This window comes from Anticarsia gemmatalis, chromosome 29 (assembly GCF_050436995.1).
Source record: "Anticarsia gemmatalis isolate Benzon Research Colony breed Stoneville strain chromosome 29, ilAntGemm2 primary, whole genome shotgun sequence".
Lineage (NCBI taxonomy): Eukaryota > Metazoa > Arthropoda > Insecta > Lepidoptera > Erebidae > Anticarsia > Anticarsia gemmatalis.
In genome coordinates, this window is record NC_134773.1 from 4,780,071 (window position 1) to 4,798,998 (window position 18,928).

The following is an 18,928-nucleotide window of genomic DNA, read 5'->3' on the forward strand; positions in this document are numbered from 1 at the left end:
GTGATGAGCACGAGTATTTGTTCTGAGCCTGGATGTTAATGTATCTATATAAGTATGTATTTACAAGTATATAAGTATGTTTATCAGTTATTTGGTTACAGCACAAGCTCTACTTAGTTTGGAATCAATTGACCGTGTGTGAGTTGTCCAATGATATTTATTATTTATTTATTATTATCATTTGTGAAAATTTCAGCTTTCTAGCTATCACGGTTCATGAGATACAGCCTGGAGACAGACAGACAGCGGAGGCTTAGTAATAGGGTCCCGTTTTACCCTTTGGGTATGGAACCCTAAAAATGTATGTAGAGAGAATGAATATAGAATATTCTACATAGTTTGAAGCAAAGTCGCTTCCCGCGTCTGTCTCTATGTCTGTATGTATGTATGCTTACATCTTTGAAACTACGCAACGGATTTTGATGCGTCTTTTTTAATATATAGGATGATTCAAGAGGAAGGGTGGTTTATGTGTATAAGTTGTAAACCTTTTTTTTTGGTTAAATAACCGTTTAAACTGAGCTAAGCCGACCGGCCGCTAGTAATAAATAAAACGAATGAATGTTATTGATGGACCATATTATACATATCGAATTCCAGCGTGTTTCGGAAGGCACGTTAAACTGTGTGTCCCGGCTGTCATTTTAAAAGATCTTTGACACTCGTTATCAGTAGTCAGAAGTAGGGATTGCAATCCGGTCCACCGGATCCGGTGTTTGTATTTGAAATATTTTCGTCAAGTCAGATAATAAATAATTAGTATGCTCTCCTCTAGTAGGTAGGTACTTACAGATAATTACATTAATAACTGAGACTGATTATTTGATTACTTAGAATTATTATATCTTAATTTCATTAGCTGCAAAAAAGACGAATGAATACTAATAATATAATTTATGCCATAAATAATTTTTTATTGAAAACTCAATGAGTTTGGAATTAGGTAACGTAGCATTATACAACAATATACTCACCCACAATTACATGGAACTAACATTGTAAATGGCGATACGTGGGTGTACTTTATACTGAAAAAGCAGTAAAAGTCAATCTTCTCCTACGCAAGTAGTGGGTTTGAATCATACTAATAACTTTTTCGAGTTATGTGCTAGTTGTCTCATATGTTTTCACTTGCATACATACTTTTATTAACACGTAATTGGCCCAATGCTGGGCAAGGGAATCTTTCCGAACGAGGGAGGGGTCTTTGAGTCCACCAGAGTGGACCAGGACGTACATTTAGCGGTAGTTTATCTATTCAATAGCGTTTTTTTTATGTGAGTTTCACACTTAAGGGTTAAGCCTTGAGTCCACCACGCTGACCAAGTGCAGGGTGGAGGCTTTATCATAATAACTATAATTCTAATTTCTAAACATAATTTATATAGTTAACAATTAAGAAGTATGTAAGAATGTCAATTATATTAAAACTTTTATAACCCAGGTAACTGTGTCGTGGAGGTCCGATAGACAGTCGCTGCATGTACAATACTGGTATTCAGCTGCATCCGGTGAGACTGGGAGCTGACTACAACATAGTTGGTAGAAATACTAGGCTGATAAACAATAAGATATCTTTTATATATTATTGTTTATTATTAAAAGATTGCCTACAAGGTATCTTGTGTTTTTATAAAAAATTGTACGGATTATAAATAATAATCACTTGTTGTAACGGTGAAAGAAAACATCGTGTTGTAACCTTCCATACCTGAAAGTTGAAAAAACATTCCCACTCAAAATAACTCAACACATTTATCTTTAAAACAGATTTAAATAAAACGCGACCCTTTCGTTTTAATTCTCTACTTTACCTATTACAAACCCTTGGGTTTAACCCAACCCGTATAACAACACTTTAAAGTATAGACCCTTATGACTGCCTCCATGGCGCAGTGGTTTAGGTCGCTACGCCGATACCACTGCAACGGGAGGTCGTGGGTTCGATTCCCACACGGAGAAATTATTTGTGCGATCCACAAATAATTGTTTCGGGTCTGGTTGTGCTTTGTGTCCGTTGTTTGTATGTTTGTAAAAGTCCCCGCGACACAAGAGCAATTCTTAGTGCGGGAGTTGTCTTTAAAAAAAATAATATAAATAAAAAAAATAAATAATAATATTATAAAAGTAACCCGGAGTATGTCAAAATATTTCTGTATATAATATATATTTATTTATCGTATGGTGAACCTAGTATCAAAGTAGTTGAAGTGTTTGTCTGAACTCATGTTATGTTAACTTAGACTTGTAACGTGCTCGAAGCACGGAGACGCTCAGCTCAAATATCACTGCACGTACATCTATGTAATGTACGCGTTAACATATTGAGCGTTTATCCTTTAGCAAGGACATAAGTATATAGCTAGGGATCATACATATCTACGTTTTAAGAAAGATATTTAACAATTTCAAACGCCGGGGTGCCCTAGATAGACATACACAGATCATATCGGTGATGTCTTGTAAAAAGGTCAGGTGTTCGTAACCGGCGGTCATGACAACATGTATGTATGTGAATGAAGCAAGGGATGTTTGTAAGGATCGTACCATGTGACGTTCTTTGGTCTTTGCCTACTTCTTTGGGAAAAAAGCATAATATTATGTATGCTTGTATGTATTTAATTTAACCCAAAATCAACATAAAAGTCACGTCGAAGGCCTACGGGTGGCTTGAACAACTTTGACACTAGGTTAACCACTAACCATACAATAAAAGAGGAACATGAGAGAAACCGCGCGGCACAGCTAGTTTATAATTATAAATTATTTTTTCATTATTTGTATAGGTACCCACGTCTCTTGTATTTGTTTCACCGCTTGTTGCTATATTCACACACAAACTTATACAGCTAACTTCACTCATATTTTACCTCTGTCAATATTAATCAAGGTTAAACGTTTTCTCGACAGCCGGATCCGGTTATCCGTTAGCCGGATGTACCGGATATCCGGCCGGAAGGCGGCCGGTGCTCTGATTGGATAGTGGCTTGTAATTGAAACAGTTTAGGCTTCAAAGGTTCTATTTTAAGGTTTTATATGATGTTGGGTAAATGGTGGAAAGGTTTTTCGACACAAAATAAAGTATATGTATAGTTCAACAGCTAGAGAACCTTGTATGGAGAAAGCGCGGGTGGTTGTAAAATTTAGGATTAAGAATATTATTACTACGCAATAGTTGCAGGTACAAACCCGAGGCAACACACCAACAACTTTTCTAAGTTATGTTACTTTATCCAGCGGTGAAGGAAAACATCGTGATGCAACCTTGCATGCCTGAGAGTTCTTTAGAACAGTTCTTGAAGGTATGCAAAGTCCCCAACCCGCACTTGGCCAGCGTTGTGGACTCAAGGCCTAACCCCTCCTTCATTACGGGGGGAGACCCTGGCCCAGCAGTGGGACATTAATGGGTTAAATTTATTTTATTTATTATTAACACATACGATTTTTACTCCTGAAAATCTTTCAACACGAACAGAGTCTCAGTCTCAACCTACACATATAATTTAGAAGCGTTTGTCAGTATACGTCCTGATTGATTAACCGGCCACTGAAGCAATATTGGTCGTCATATATCAACTGTAAAGTTTATTAGGTCAGGCTTTCTATAGACTAGACTGCCTCTGTGGCAGTTGGTAGTGTATGCAAGAGGCAAGAGGTTCCGGGTTCGAATTGCGACTCGGACAAAAAAAAATCTAACTTTTGAACTCTCGCGTTGCATTTTTAGTATATAATAGGATACGGGAATTAACGCGAACACGCATTTTACTTTTTTTAAGCTCGATTTTTGAAACATTCTTTACAGAAAACTCAGAAGTTTTAAATATACAATAGGATACGGGAATTAACGCAAACACGCATTTTACCTTAAAATGCTTAACGTTTCGGCGCAGGTTGCACTCGCCGTGGTCGCAGGCTGCGCCGAAACTATATAATATATTGAAAAATTCTGAGTTTTCTGTAAATTATGTCTCGCAAATCGGGCTGCAATTTTACATGCACGCTAAGAAAGGATTTTGATCAATTCTACCTCTAACGGGATAAAATAGGGGATGAAATTATGTAAGTACGCAAACTCTCCTATTGCAGTCACAAAAATAACACAAAAATATCGATACATTTTATCGACGCTTTCCCACCTCTACTATAGAGTAGTGCCTTATCAGATAACGTACACGATTACCGCTATTGGGTAACCCGAGACTTGGCGCACCTCTAATCTTTGGCTACAATTACACCGTAACGTAAGTCTGTCTTACCCTGGTTTCTGAGGTACATTTAGCGGTATTTGAGGCGCCCGTAGCCAGTTGCGCTCACCGGTCGCTAAACGATCTGTGAGTTAAGCAAACCTCGGCGCGGTCATTTCATAGATGGGTGACCGCATAGTGGTATTTGAACTCTGCGTCTCCGTGCGTCAGAGGGCATGTAAAAAGTCGGTCCCGGTTGTTGTCAATTAAGATAACAGTCGTTTAGCTACGATCTTTGGGCGGCTTGAACAACTTTGACACTAGGTTGACCACTAACCATACGATAAGAAGATCAATAACACACCTATCAGGCAGGTGTTAGGCAGAAGTGTATGAAATACACCCACGTTTCGCCATTAACAATGTTAGTCCCATGTAATAAGGGGGCGAGGCTATTGCTACATAACGGACACGTTACCAAACTTCGACTGTCATTATTATCAAATCATCAATTAAATCAAGGTGTGTTCGGTGGTGTTGGTAGCAGCTCCTTACATCATCAATGATTTATACCAGACTAGCTGACCCGGGCAACTTCGCTTGCGTCACATAAAAGAGAATGGGTCAAAATTTTCCCCGTTTTTGTAACATTTTTCGTTACTACTCCGCTCCTAATGGTCGTAGCGTGATGTTATATATATATAGCCTATAGCCTTCCTCGATAAATAGGCTGTCTAACATTGAAAGAATTATTAAAATCGGACCAGTAGTTCCTGAGATTAGCGCGTTCAAACAAACAAACAAACAAACTCTTCAGCTTTATAATATTAGTATAGATAGATATAATTACATTGTTAAAACTATTTGGCGATTAAAAAGAGTGTCCAGGAGTTTGTTGGCAGCTCTTCTTATTGGCGCTACCTTACGAACTGGCGGTAAATTCACTCTCTGTATCATTGACTATCATAAGTGTCAGCATTTGACCTAAATAAATAAATGATTTGATTTTAATAGCGAAACGTGAGTGTATTTCATATACCTCTATCTACACCTTGAGGTATAACAGCCGTGATATTATGTATGTATGTGTGGAGGAACGAGTTGATCATGTTCCTCCAACACAAAGGGAGGATCCTCCGACCAGGCGAGGTGATCATGCCTGGTGGGCCTACTGCCCGACTGTTGTAGTCGTGAACTTGTATATATAGTCAGTTGCAGTGCAAACTTCGATAGCGCGATCTAGGACTTGTGACGTCAGTCACTGCGCGTGGTGGTTGGTTGTGCGCTGGTCCCAGTAGATGTCGCTGTATGTAGCGAGCCGCTACATATGTACGTAATATACCAAGTCATAACTAAGTTATAAGTTAGCACTTAAGCCTTAATTGCGTTTGAAACTTGTTTAAAATAGTTAATCTACTTACTAAATGACATTTACATTATGTACTGCATTTGCAACACACAATTAGTTCCAAGTGATCTGTGTATTATAAATAACTAGCTGACCCGCGCACCTTCGCTTGCGTCACCTAAGAGAATGGGTCAAAATTTTCCCCGTTTTTGTAACATTTTTCTTTGCTACTCCGCTCCTAATGACCGTAGCGTGATGTTATATAGCCTATAGCCTTCCTCGATAAATGGGCTATCTAACACTGAAAGATTTTTTTAAATCGGACCAGTAGTTCCTGAGATTAGCGCGTTCAAACAAACAAACTCTTCAGCTTTATAATATTAGTAAGTATAGATGATCACGTTGTTATAACGATGAAGGAAAACATCGTGAGCAATGACATGTTTGACAGTTGTTTAACACAGCTCTTGAAATTGGTTGCGTTTTACTTCTTAACTAAAAACTGATTTTAATCAACAATTTGATTAAAATCGGTTTATTTTTCATAGGACTTCAATAAACCTTTTTACTTTTAAGAAATTCATCCGAATTGGTTCAGTATTTATAGTTTATAATTGGTTCAGTAATTGTGTGGTTAATGTGTAAAGATAAAATTTTAACTTGACCTAAACTTTGACTGCCTCCGTGGCGCAGTGATTAAGGTCACCACGCCGCTACCATTGCGTCGGGAGGTCGTGGGTTCGATTCCCACACGGCACAATTATTTGTGCGATCCTCAAATAATTGTTTCGTGTCTGGTTGTGTTTTGTGTCTGTTGTTTGTATGTTTGTAATAGTCCCCGCGACACAAGAGCAATTCTTAAGGCAAAAGTTGTCTTCTTAAAGTAAAAAAAAGTGGACTTTAGTATTTAACAAGTATGAATTCGTTTCGGTGTAACAAAAATCTTGTATTTACTTAACAAAAAAACGTTTTCCCAATGGTTTGATATAAGTTACTTTTGTACCTTTTACCCTTAAATATCTTTCCTTAGGGGGTTGAATGTTACAGTAAATATACAATGACAAGTTTTTTAACCTTTTTAACCCATGACTGTCCCACTGCTGGGCAAGGGTCTCCTCCCGTAATGAGGGAGGGGTTAGGCCTTGAGTCCACCACGCTGAACAAGTGCGGGTTAGTGACTTTGCATGTTACCAGACAACTGATAACACATACTTACATACTTGTAAATAGATAAATAAGTAAATTAAATTTCAGTCATGACTGTCCCACTGCTGGGCAAGGGTCTCCTCTCGTAATGAGGGAGGGGATAGGCCTTGAGTCCACCACGCTGGCCAAGTGCGGGTTGGGGACTTTGCATGCCTTTATGAAATGTGTTAAAGAACTCTCAGGCATGCAAGGTTGTATCACGATGTTTTTTTTACGTACAAACATGCATAAAATCACGCCTTTTTCCCATAAGGGTAGGCCACCAAAGAACGCGACTTGGTACAATAAAAAATACAAACTTAATGAAAGCCTTTAACTTGGCTTAATGACTGTTATCTTAATTGACAACAACCGGGACTTTACGTGCCCTCCTAAACACGGAGACGCCCAGTTCAAATACCACTATGCGGTCGCCCATCTAAGTACAGACCGCGCCAAGGTTTGCTTAACCCACAGATAGCTTACAGACCGGTGAGCACAACTGGCTATGGGCGCTTCAAATGCCTGCTATCTACTAAGTTGTAAGACTAACCCCCGGTTTCTGAGTTACATCTAACGGTAGTTTATCTATTCGATAGCGTTTTTTTATATGAGTTTAACCGCTATTGAATAGATAAACTACCGCTAAATGTACCTCAGAAACCGGGGGTAAAACTTCTTATATACAAAATGGAGGATATTTTTTTCACAAAACCGTTTGAGTGAGTAATAAGATTTGCTCTCAGTGTTACCATGTTAGCTGGCTCTGAGAGCCGAGGCGGGCGTCTTTAAACCAATTGTCGACACTTAATTCCCTATATATTACATATCGGGAGTGTTTGTCGAATATTTCTTCCATATTTTGCTTTTGATATTGGTTTTTTAACCGACTTTTAATAGAAGAAGGTTTTTAAATCATCTCTTTGCATGTTAGTTACCTCAATAATTGGATTTGGTGGACCAATTTTGGTGTTACTTTTTCATAATCTATAACACTCTTACCCCCGGTTTCTGAGGTACATTTAGCGGTAATTTATCTATTCAATAGCGTTTAATCTCATATAAAAAACATTTTCAATAGATAAACTACCGCTAAATGTGCTTCAAAAACCAGGCATTATTTTTGCATATTGTATATCTGCGATCCTATTACAATCAAGAAGGTTAAGCAACCTTAGCGCGGACAACTTGTAGATGGGTGTCCGCATAATGGTATTTGAGCTGAGCGTCTCCGTGCTTCGAGCACGTTACAAGTCTAACTTGTTAACATAACATGAGTTCAGACAAACACTTCAACTACTTTGACACCAGATTCACCACTAACTAAACGATGAATGAAATTGAAAATTTGTATTATTCACAAATTTCATCGAAAGCTGCATTATCTTAAACTAAGAGAAGGTTCTTTAAAACTTTGCAAATACGATTCTATTGAAACGAACTCTTAATACTTGAATATCTTTAGGAATTCTCGAAGTTGAAGCTAATGTTTCAATTATAATGAAAGTTCAAATCAATTCTAAATTTCACGATTTCTCTCGCTCATAGCTCCATTCACCGTGTGGTAAACGCTCAGTATGTTAACTTGTACATTACATAGATGTACGTGCAGTGATATTTGAGCTGAGCGTCTCCGTGCTTCGAGCACGTTACAAGTCTAACTTGTTAACATAACATGAGTTCAGACAAACACTTCAACTACTTTGACACTAGGTTCACCAATCACAATCAAATGATTTACACAAAACAAATATTGACACTTATGATAGTCGTTACAATTACTGAATCTACCACTAGCTCGGAAAGGGGGTAAAGCCTTACGAGAAGAGCTAGCAACCATAAAGAATACAAAAATATTTTGTAATACATATCTCTCTGGGTTTCTCTCATAAGGGTTGTCTACTCTATACAAGGTTATTATACAGGTTTGGTTTAACCCTAAAAGAGTGTTTAAAAATCAAGGTTAAAAAAATAAAACAAGGTTTCTATAAATTAAATTACATAAAAGAAAATAATGAATTAATATTAATTAATAAATATCATTGTACAACTCACACACGGTCATTTGATTCCAAACTAAGCAGAGCTTGTACTGTTACCAAAAAACTGATAAACATACTTATATTTATACTTCTAAGTAGACACTTATATAGATAAATATTCCTAATTACACAATAAAATTTAATTTCAACAATAAAATGCTAATTTTGACTTAAATTTGATTAAACTATTAAGCATATTACTTTTAACATTTATTGCTACGATAATCTGCTTAACGTCGTAGAGTGTCTACGCCGTAGACGCCTACGAGTTCGTAGCATCTTTGCATAAAATGTAGGTCATATTTTACCTTCCAATATTGAAATGAGGTAAACTTTCTTTGTAGCGATCATCTAGAATCTGAACTATCTTACTGATATTATAAATGCAGAAGTTATATGCTCATTTGTTACCCTTTAACTCAAAAACTACTGAATAGGTTTTGATTAAATTTAGAACACATTTATTTATCTAAACATATTTAACTCAAAGGAGACTGACTGACATAGTGATCTATCAACGCACAGCACAAACCACTGGACGGATCGAGCTGACATTTGACATGCAGGTAGATGTTATGACGTAAGCATCCGTTAAGAAAGGATTTTGATCAATTTTGCCCCTAAGGAAATAAAATAGGGAATGAAAATATGTACAAATCTTCTTACATTTTCTCCTAATTAAACTGAAATTAGACAGTCGGATTTCACGTTTATAATTTGAAAAAGTTAATTATTCTAAATAAATGCTTCATATTTCTAAGTCCAACTACTAAAGCACTGTCTGTACTAAATACTTCTGCTAAGTACCTTTATGATATACAAGCGTGAAGTTATGAAAATCCTTCGAAATACAAAAGGAGCAATATATAATACGTAAAGGTGATAACACATAAGATACTTACCGAAACGAGAACTGCGTCAGGATGTCGTGGGTTCGATTCCCACACGGAACAATTATTTGTGCGATCCACAAATAATTGTTTGTATGTTTGTAAAAGTCCCCGCGACACAAGAGCAATTCTTAGTTCGGGAGTTGTCTTTAATAAACATAAACATAAACTCACACAACCGCTCACAGTGTGGTAAGCGATCAGTGTGCTAAGTAACATGGTCACCTCGCCGCAATAACCGTAGCGCCGCGTGTGGTTCCAATCACACCCGGGACTAATATTTGTGTGATGAACACGAGTATCTGTTCTGAGCTTGTTAATGTAGCTATATAAGTATATATTTACAAGTATATAAGTATGTTTATCAGTTATCTAGTTACAGAACAAGCTCTGCTTAGTTTGTGATCAGATAACCGTATGTGAGTTCTTTTAAAACTACCGTTCAAACTACCGTTGGTATTTTTGACTGAAACAAAAACTAGTTTGCATGTACATGTACAGGCTTTACTGAGTCAAAATTTCAAGCGATTTGGCATACCTAGTAACATTCTCCATTTATACATTTATTCCTTCCCAATTGATCGTTTAAAACAGAATGTGAGTTAAAAATACTGTATTTATTACTCTACTCAGTGTTACTGACTATTTCAAAACCCAAAAATCTTATGTATAATGGCCTTAACACTTAAAAAAGTAGGATTTATCGCGGTGAATAGGGCCGGCGGTATAAAACACAATACTTTCTTATTTATGGGTCATGGAAGCAATACAAGGGCGTTTTAACAAAAAATATAAGTATATTCCTTTTTTTAAGAAAGCAGTGGGTTTCTTAGTGGACCTTTTAGAGTTCTGTATGCAAAGAGTAAAAACGGGATCGTATTGCTGAGACTTAGTTGTCTGTATGTCAGCAGGCTGTATCTCATGAACCGTTATGATAGTTAGTTGACAATTATTGATGATGCAATGCAATCAAAACGTTGGGTACACAAATTTAATCCATACTAATATTATAAATGCGAAAGTAACTCTGTCTGTCTGTCTGTCTGTCTGTCTGTCTGTCTGTCTGCTACTCAATCACGCCTAAACTGCTGAACCAATTTGCATGAAATTTGGTATGGAGATAGTTTGATACCCGAGAAAGGACATAGGCTACTTTTTACCCCGGGAAAATGACGCATTTCCCGGGAAAATTCAGGTTTCGCCACCGAAGTCGCGAATAATCAATATTATAATGACATTGAATTAACAAAATCCCGTTGTCATGGCAACAGTTTTAATGGCGGATATGCTTTAGCTCGAGTTATATATATAATATATGAGATATAAATAATTTTGAGAATATTTTTCGTGAAAAAAAGCATATTTTGTTGTTAAGGAATAATTAAGCTTTGTATTAGTAAAAAAAAATCATTCACGCGAGCGGAGCCGCACGGGTCAGCTAGTAACTTAATATCCCTAACACGCACTTGGCCAGCGTGATGGACTCAAGGCCTAACCCCTCCCTCAACACGAGAGGAGATCCTTGCCCAACAGTGGGGCATTAATGGTTAAAATTTATTATATAACTTTTAATTTTAATCGCATTTTAGATAGCATTATAATATTATGATGGTTTGATGCAGCTATAACAAAAAATATAGTAATAGATTATAATAAATATTTAAAGGGCTCTATGCAACAAAAATATTTATTTCAGTTTTTTATCGGTACGGTACCTTTTGTGCGCGAGTTCAATTCAGTCTCGGCTGGTTTTTTTTAAGAATACAGTAGGTTTCTTACTGGCCGTTTCTTATAAAAATGAAATATTGTGCTTCCGTAATCTTGGCGGGAGCGTATGCGACTGAGGTATAGCAGGTTCGAATCCCGAGTCGGACCTACAAATGATACCTAAAATTTTCTTTCAAGGCTTTCAAGTGTCTGAATATAAAAACATATAACATACATATTTAAAATCACGCTTTTTTTAATCAGGATAGGCAGAGACCAGAGAACGTCACTTGGCACGATCCTTACAAACTTCTCTTGCTTCATTCACATACATACATGTTGTCATAAAGGACTATGGTAGTAGGGTGGCTTTTCATCACGCCTTCTTCCCATAGATGTAGGCGTAATTGTGTCGTCGGAAGGTCGTGGGAATCGAACCCACGACCTCCCAACGCAATGGTAGCGGCGTGGCGACCTTCACCACTGCGCTTCAGAGAGCTTCAACAACAAAACATTTAAAAAAATTAAGAAAGCAAATTGTTTTAAGCCCCTTGTGATAATAAACACTTTTTTAAATTAAATTACTTTGACAATAACATTATGAAAGAACAATTATCTTAAAAGGTCCTACTTAGAATTAAAGCCTCTTTTTTATATTCTTGTAAATAAAATTGCCTCCGTGGCGCAGTGGTTTAGGTCGCCACGCTAATACCATTGCGTCGGGAGGTCGTGGGTTCGATTCCCACTCGGAACAAATACGCCTACCTCTATGGGAAGAAAGCGTGATTTTATATATGTTTGTATGTATGCATGTATGTATGTATGTATGTACGAAAAATTGTTTAACTGTTGGATAGCCTGTTAGTGTTTATTGAGGAAGGCTATAGGCTATATAACATTACGCTACATACATTAGGAGCGGAGTAGCAACGAAAAATGTTTTAAAAAACGGAGAATTATGACCTATTCCCGCTATGACGCAAGCAAAGTTGCGCTGGTCAGCTAGTATATGTATATATACAGTAAACTACAGACAGAGTCAAGTGTTTGTACATGTATGTAAGAAACGAGAGAATAATGATTGATTGTCTTGTAATACGAGAACTTAGCAAGTAAGTAATTTTGGACAAACTCCAACTAATTATGTGTTCACTGTGTTAAGGTGCGTACACACTTGAGAATTAAATAAATAAATATTATTGTACTACTCACACACAGTCATTTGATTTCAAACTAAGCAGAGCTTGTGCTGTAACCAAATAACTGATAAACATACCTATAAACTTGTAAATACATACTTATATAGATACATTAACAAGCTCAGAACAGATACTCGTGCTCATCACACAAATATTAGTCCCGGGTGTGATTGGAACCACACGCGGCGCTACGGTTATTGCGGAAACGCGAGCATGTGAACCTCTACGAAAAATTAATAGTAAATTAGGTTAGAAGGTATCAATTATACTCGTAAAACGAATGTACAGTAGTAGTAAAATGTAGCCTATGTGTTATTCTGGGTCTTCAGCTATCTATATATCAAATTTCATCGTAATCGGTTTGGTAGTATTTGCGTGAAAGAGTAACAAACATCCATACACACATACATTCTCACAAACTTTCGCATTTATAATATTAGTAGGATATTTCAATATGGACATGTCTTTAGTGAAACATATTAGTAACCTTTCGTTATCGGAATCGTTAGGGCAACTAATTAAGAACTTTATGTTTAGTGGGAAATTGATTGACTGATATAAACTATATTTTGAGTGGGGTGAGATTCGATTTCTGAGCGAATACAAATAGACTGAGTGTGACGTCTTCTTTGACTTATCTTTCGAAAGCAATCCCATGACTTTATTATTAGACTAGCTGACCCGCGCAACTTCGCTTGCGTCACATAAGAGAATCATAATTTTCCCCGTTTTTGTAACATTTTTCACTGGTACTCTGCTCCTATTGGTCGTAGCGTGATGATATTTAGCCTATAGCCTTCCTCGATAAATGGGCTATCTAACACTGAAAGAATTTTTCAAATTGGACCAGTAGTTCCCGAGATTAGCGCGTTCAAACAAACAAACAAACAAACAAACTCTTCAGCTTTATTATATTAGTATAGATTATATAAGAGTACATTTGCAGGGGTATCGTGTTAAAACCCGGGTAACTGTGTTGTGGAGGTCCGATAGACAGTCGCTGCATGTACAATACTGGTATTCATCTGCATCCGGTGAGACTGGAAGCTGACATAGGAGGAAGAAAGGCTAGACTGTTTTTTTTCAAATGAGCACATTGAGTTTACTTATGTTATTAATCAAAAATTTAACAACATGTTAAAATACCTTGCGGTTATACATAATGGCATAGTATGCGCTATTTAACTTTATGGGTCTGAATTTAGCAACAAACCGTTTCGCTGAGGACGTAGTCATAACAACGACATCTTTTCGTTCAGTTAATCACATTTTTTGTTTACATCATGTGCTTATATTTATGTCGTCATCTGCGCTGCTTCTTGTTGCTATATTCACATACACAAACTCATATGTCTCGTTTTACAACAGAATCAACCCCTATCCCACCCCTATTCCCCTCACGTATGGAACTTTGTACAAGTTTAAATAAATTGTGAACCGATTACATGTTACGTGCTATTGTTGCTGCTAAAGGAATGAAGATAATCATATACAGTATGACTGGTGAGATACCTTCAATATTTGAGGACGTGATAGTATGCGAACATGTATCATGAAATAAAATAACATAAAAACTAAATATTAAATAACTTCTTAGTAAACTTCGTACACAGTACACCGAGAGTCCAGTATTTAACTGCGGAATAATTGGACATTTTTCAGCATTCCGCTATCAACACAGAATACAAGGGGAGTCCATTTTTGACAGCTTGTCGCTTAGCAACAAAACTAGTAAAGCGTGTCGTGAGTATAATATCCAAATTTCGCTTATTTTTAGAGAAATTTCGATAAAAAATTAAGCTTCTATTTTTTTTACATCAAGTTAACGAGAATCGAGTACCGAGTACTCTCCATAAGTATTGAAGGTATCTCACCAGTCATACTGTATTTGTAAGGAAAGTTCAATACTTGCTAAAATTATGTGTACTACAATCATAGCCAGTTGTGCTCACTCGGTAAACGATCTGTGAGTTAAGCTACCGTTGGCGCGGTCAATCCATTGATGACCGCATAGTGGTATTTGTACTGGGCGTCTCCGTGCTTCGAGCACGGTACTAGTACCTTACTGCGTTATATTTAAGTACTAACTTGTTAACATAACATGAGTTCAAAAAAAGACTACAACTACTTTGACACTACATTCACCATTGCACTAACTATACGATGAATAAATTAATGGATGTATTTAGACTTACCCAATATCAAATGTAAAGCCATGTCAAACGTTTTTGGGGTGCCGTCTTAACATACATAAAACTATACCCTTTTCAAATCAAAATCAAATCATTTATTCATTCAGGTCAAATGCTGACACTTATGATAGTCAATGATACAGAGAGTGAATTTACCGCCAGTTCGGAAGGTAGCGCCAATGAGAAGAGCGGCCAACAAACTCCTGGCCACTCTTTTTAATCGCAAAATATTTTTTATTTTATTTTATTAACCAATTTTCTCTTTGTTACAGATAAAACAATGCAAGCTCCACAAAAGTTGCCACAACACACACAAGAGATGGCGTTGTCAAACTAAACAAACTCGCCAACAGATGGCGTGAAACACAATATTTTGCTAGTGCTATTTAGATGTGATTAGTTGGTATATTATATTGTTATTTATTTTAAATTATTTATTATATTGTGAAATGCGAGACGGTAGACCTAAGCCGAGTGGCTCAGCAACTAGCCAGGGATTTAATGATGAAGGTTAGTATTGATATATTTTACTAATTTAGAGCCCTGCCTCGCTAGGACGCCATGGTGGCGTCACTGGCTACGTATCCAAGCAGTTAATCTTGCTATGTATGTCACCTAACTCACGTGGCGACAGTGTGGCAACGTGACATTTCGATATTGCGGCGACGCCGCCATGGCGTTCTAGTGAGGCAGAGCTCTTACTTAGATTACATGCTATAACGCACTCTAAAACATTATTTTATCAATATTTTTATAAATAATATTATTTTTAACTCAATAATATGCGGGAGGAGGTAGGCCTTGAGTCCACCACGCTGACCAAGTGCGGGACTTTGCATACCTTAAGAACTGTTGTAAAGAATCAGGCGTGCAAGGTTGCATCACGATGTTTTCCTTCACCGTTGGAACAAGTGATCATTATTTGTAATACACACATCACTTGGAAAAGTATTTTTTTTAATAACCCATTAATGTTCCACTGCAGGGCAAGGGTTTTCTCCCAAACGAGGGGGAGGGGTTAAGCCTTGAGTCCACCACGCTGGCTAAGTGCGGGTTTGGAACTTTGCATGCCCTCAATAAATGTATTAAATTAAACAAATTTTAGGCATGCAAGGTTTCCTCACGATGTTTTCCTTTACCGTTAGAGCAAGTGATAATTATTTCTTATAAGCCTTGGGTTAGTAGAACTCTACTTAACACTCGGTTATTACTGCTTCCTGAAGATTTTTTGGAAGATATAAAAACGGAACTTTCATAATCTTTTCAGCAGGTACTTCAGTACAGGAAAACACTCACATCGAAGAGCTAACGGCTTTGAGGTACTTGCTTCGATTCCCGGAAGAAGTAGCACTCAAGCTCACTGACACCGAGTACCAACTGTTTTATCAAGTAAGTAAATATTATAACATATTTTCATTTATTATACGTGGGCCACTACTTATATTTTGAGCCTAACTATGAAAAACGGTAAATATGTGAGTGAAAACTACTTTATCGTGTTCTCGGGTATTCTTATGCATGATCTAGATAGATTTTTATCTGATCGAAATATTTTTTTAATATTTTTTTTTCTTTCCCGAAGACCCCTTAAAAACAGGGTGTTTAAAAGTATAACCTGTTTCTTGTGCCGATGAAAAATCAAGGTTAATGAAGTCATTTGATGTCAAATTGTAGTGTATGGCGAGAAACTAATTTATTCGATTATTTTCGTGCACATAACAGCCGGTTGTTTAACAAAATGCGTTGGGGCGGGCATTGTCATTATGGCATTCGACCTGTAGGATTTTGTGGATTTCCATATTTTAAGCCAGTCTTTCGGTAAACTTTTGACTGTAAATCAATAAGAATTAACCATTCTACATTTTCCTAAAGACATTTTGGGCCGTGACAAAGTTTTTATAAAAAATCAAGGGACTATTTGTTTCGAAGTGCTGCGAGCGCGAAAAACTTTTTCTGGGTTTGGTTCATTTTAAAGCATCCATAAAGTCGACTGACGTTTACTTTTCGGCTCATGCGCGTAGATCCTAGATCTGTGGTCTGTCACAATTTGATACATGTATTTTGAAGCAAAACGATAGAATTTTCAAGCATTTGTTCGCACTACTCGGCGCGAGTACCTTTGCGAATTCTTGTAGAAAAAAAAATTGGCTCATTTAGAAAAAAACTTCTAAACGGAAATGTTTTCTCCAAATATTTTATATCTAAGAGTGGAAATAATGTATAGGATTGTATCGATCTATTGATGTGTCAGGAAACGAAAATGCATAATTAATTTTCGCACAGCATCGATTTTTCCGGACTTTCATTGGTGAGGGAAAATTAATCACGGTAGAACTCTACATATTAGCGTTTTAAATTTTCAAAAGATCGGACTTTATCACCAAAATAATAAATAAGTCGATATAGACACGACTGTTTTTGTAAGTCAGGTCGAAAGTCGTAAAAAATATTTGCACGAAAATGTTAACATCCTAATGGCATTTTCCCGCACACTTACAATTTTCGATCGACGATATCGAAAATATTTTCAGCGCAGATTTCAAAACTTTCTTAGGAATGTAATAGTCAAAAAGGTCAAACTTTACGATGAAAACACCAAATGGGGTCTAAAACAATCAGATTCGTCAAGGCTCAAAATATAAGTAGTGACCTAAGTATTATGTACTAGGGGCCACCCTCGACGTCATCCGCGTGGAAACCTTTATAAATCCCGATCCTTCGGGAACTCCGGGATAAAAAGTAGCCTATGTGTTATTCTGGGTCTTCAGCTATCTATATACCAAATTTCATCGTAATCGGTTTCGTAGTATTTTCGTGAAAGAGTAACAAACATACATACAAAATAAATGTATGTATCATGGTGGACCGGTGAGTGCAACTCTATTATTCGGGTCGGTTGAGGCGCCCATAGCCAGTTGCGCTCACCGGTCGGTAAACGATCCGTAAGTTAAGCAACCCTTAAATACCACTATGCGGTCACCCATCTATAGACTCACCGCGCCAATAGTTGCTTTACCCACTGATCGTTTACCGACTATTGAGCGCAATTCCGGTCGCAATGTAACTGAAGTATAAATTTAGCGCTAGATCAATATTTTATAAAGACAGTCTTATTATGAAGTGATGAAAATTAAACAGTTGGTTGATAAAGAAATGATGAATGGTTATTTATCTTTGAGAACTAGGCTAAGATCGTGACTTCGTCTGCGTAAAGATTTTTAGGTAAAACAGTATTACACATACATTTTCTTTTTTTTACATCAGATCTGTCTGTCCCATTGCTGGACAAAAGTCGCCATATATACATTAAATTTTAATTGAGATTCGGTCATATTTTTCTTGAGTAAGCGCATACACATTATATCAAATCACGCCAGTTATTACCCAAAAGTCTTGACAGTGGTGTATAAAATACATTCACGCTTTGCCATTTACAAAGTTAGTCCTATGTAATAGGGCAACTCCGAGGAATTGAGAAGTATACTAGCGGCTGCCCGCGACTACTTCGACGTGGAAACCATTCCCGTGTAAATCCCGATCCCTCGGGAACTCCGAGATAAAAGGTAACCTATGTGTTATTCCGGGTCTTCAGCTACCTATATACAAAATTTCATTGTAATCTGTTCAATAGTATTTGCGTGAAAGAGTAACAAACATCCATACATACTCACAAACTTTCGCATTTAATACATATAATATTAGTACGATTAGAAAAAATATAGCACCTTGGCTGTCTTTGGGACTCGAACCCGAGACCTCCACCTCTACAGTCGTAACATTACGGCCCAGACTAGAGCTATATAATATATCTATGATCATACACACATACATAAATAATATTAGACATTTTTCCCATAGGGGTTGCCAGAGACTAAAGAATCTATTATCACTATTCTCAGAAACGTATTTCGAGGCTCGAACCCAAAACTTTTCAATATAATCGATTGCTAATAGTTTAAATATAATTATTATTAGTTAGTTAATTGTAGTTTGTAACTAAAGTGTTCTAGAAGTTATAACTAGGGCACTTGTTGTGTAAGACTTATGCCTAAGGGTCTGATATCTAAGCTAGGTAGTCAGTTAGTATGTAAGAGGCGCCCGCAGCCATTTGAGCTCACCGGTCGGTAAACGATCTGTGGGTTAAGCAAACCTTGGCGCGGTCAATCCATAGATGGGTGACC

At 37.0% G+C, this 18,928-nt stretch overlaps 1 protein-coding gene across 1 annotated transcript in view; it reads left to right on the forward strand.

The window, feature by feature from the left end:
- The window catches only part of LOC142985333 (1-phosphatidylinositol 4,5-bisphosphate phosphodiesterase epsilon-1-like), a 137,077-nt gene that overhangs the window by 42,125 nt on the left and 76,024 nt on the right, over window positions 1-18,928 (forward strand). Inside the window, exons 3-4 of the mRNA XM_076133443.1 lie at window positions 15,020-15,257; window positions 16,015-16,136. Of these exons, the coding sequence (XP_075989558.1) occupies window positions 15,197-15,257; window positions 16,015-16,136 (183 nt within the window). The 5' untranslated portion in view covers window positions 15,020-15,196. The remainder of the gene's footprint in view (window positions 1-15,019; window positions 15,258-16,014; window positions 16,137-18,928) is intronic.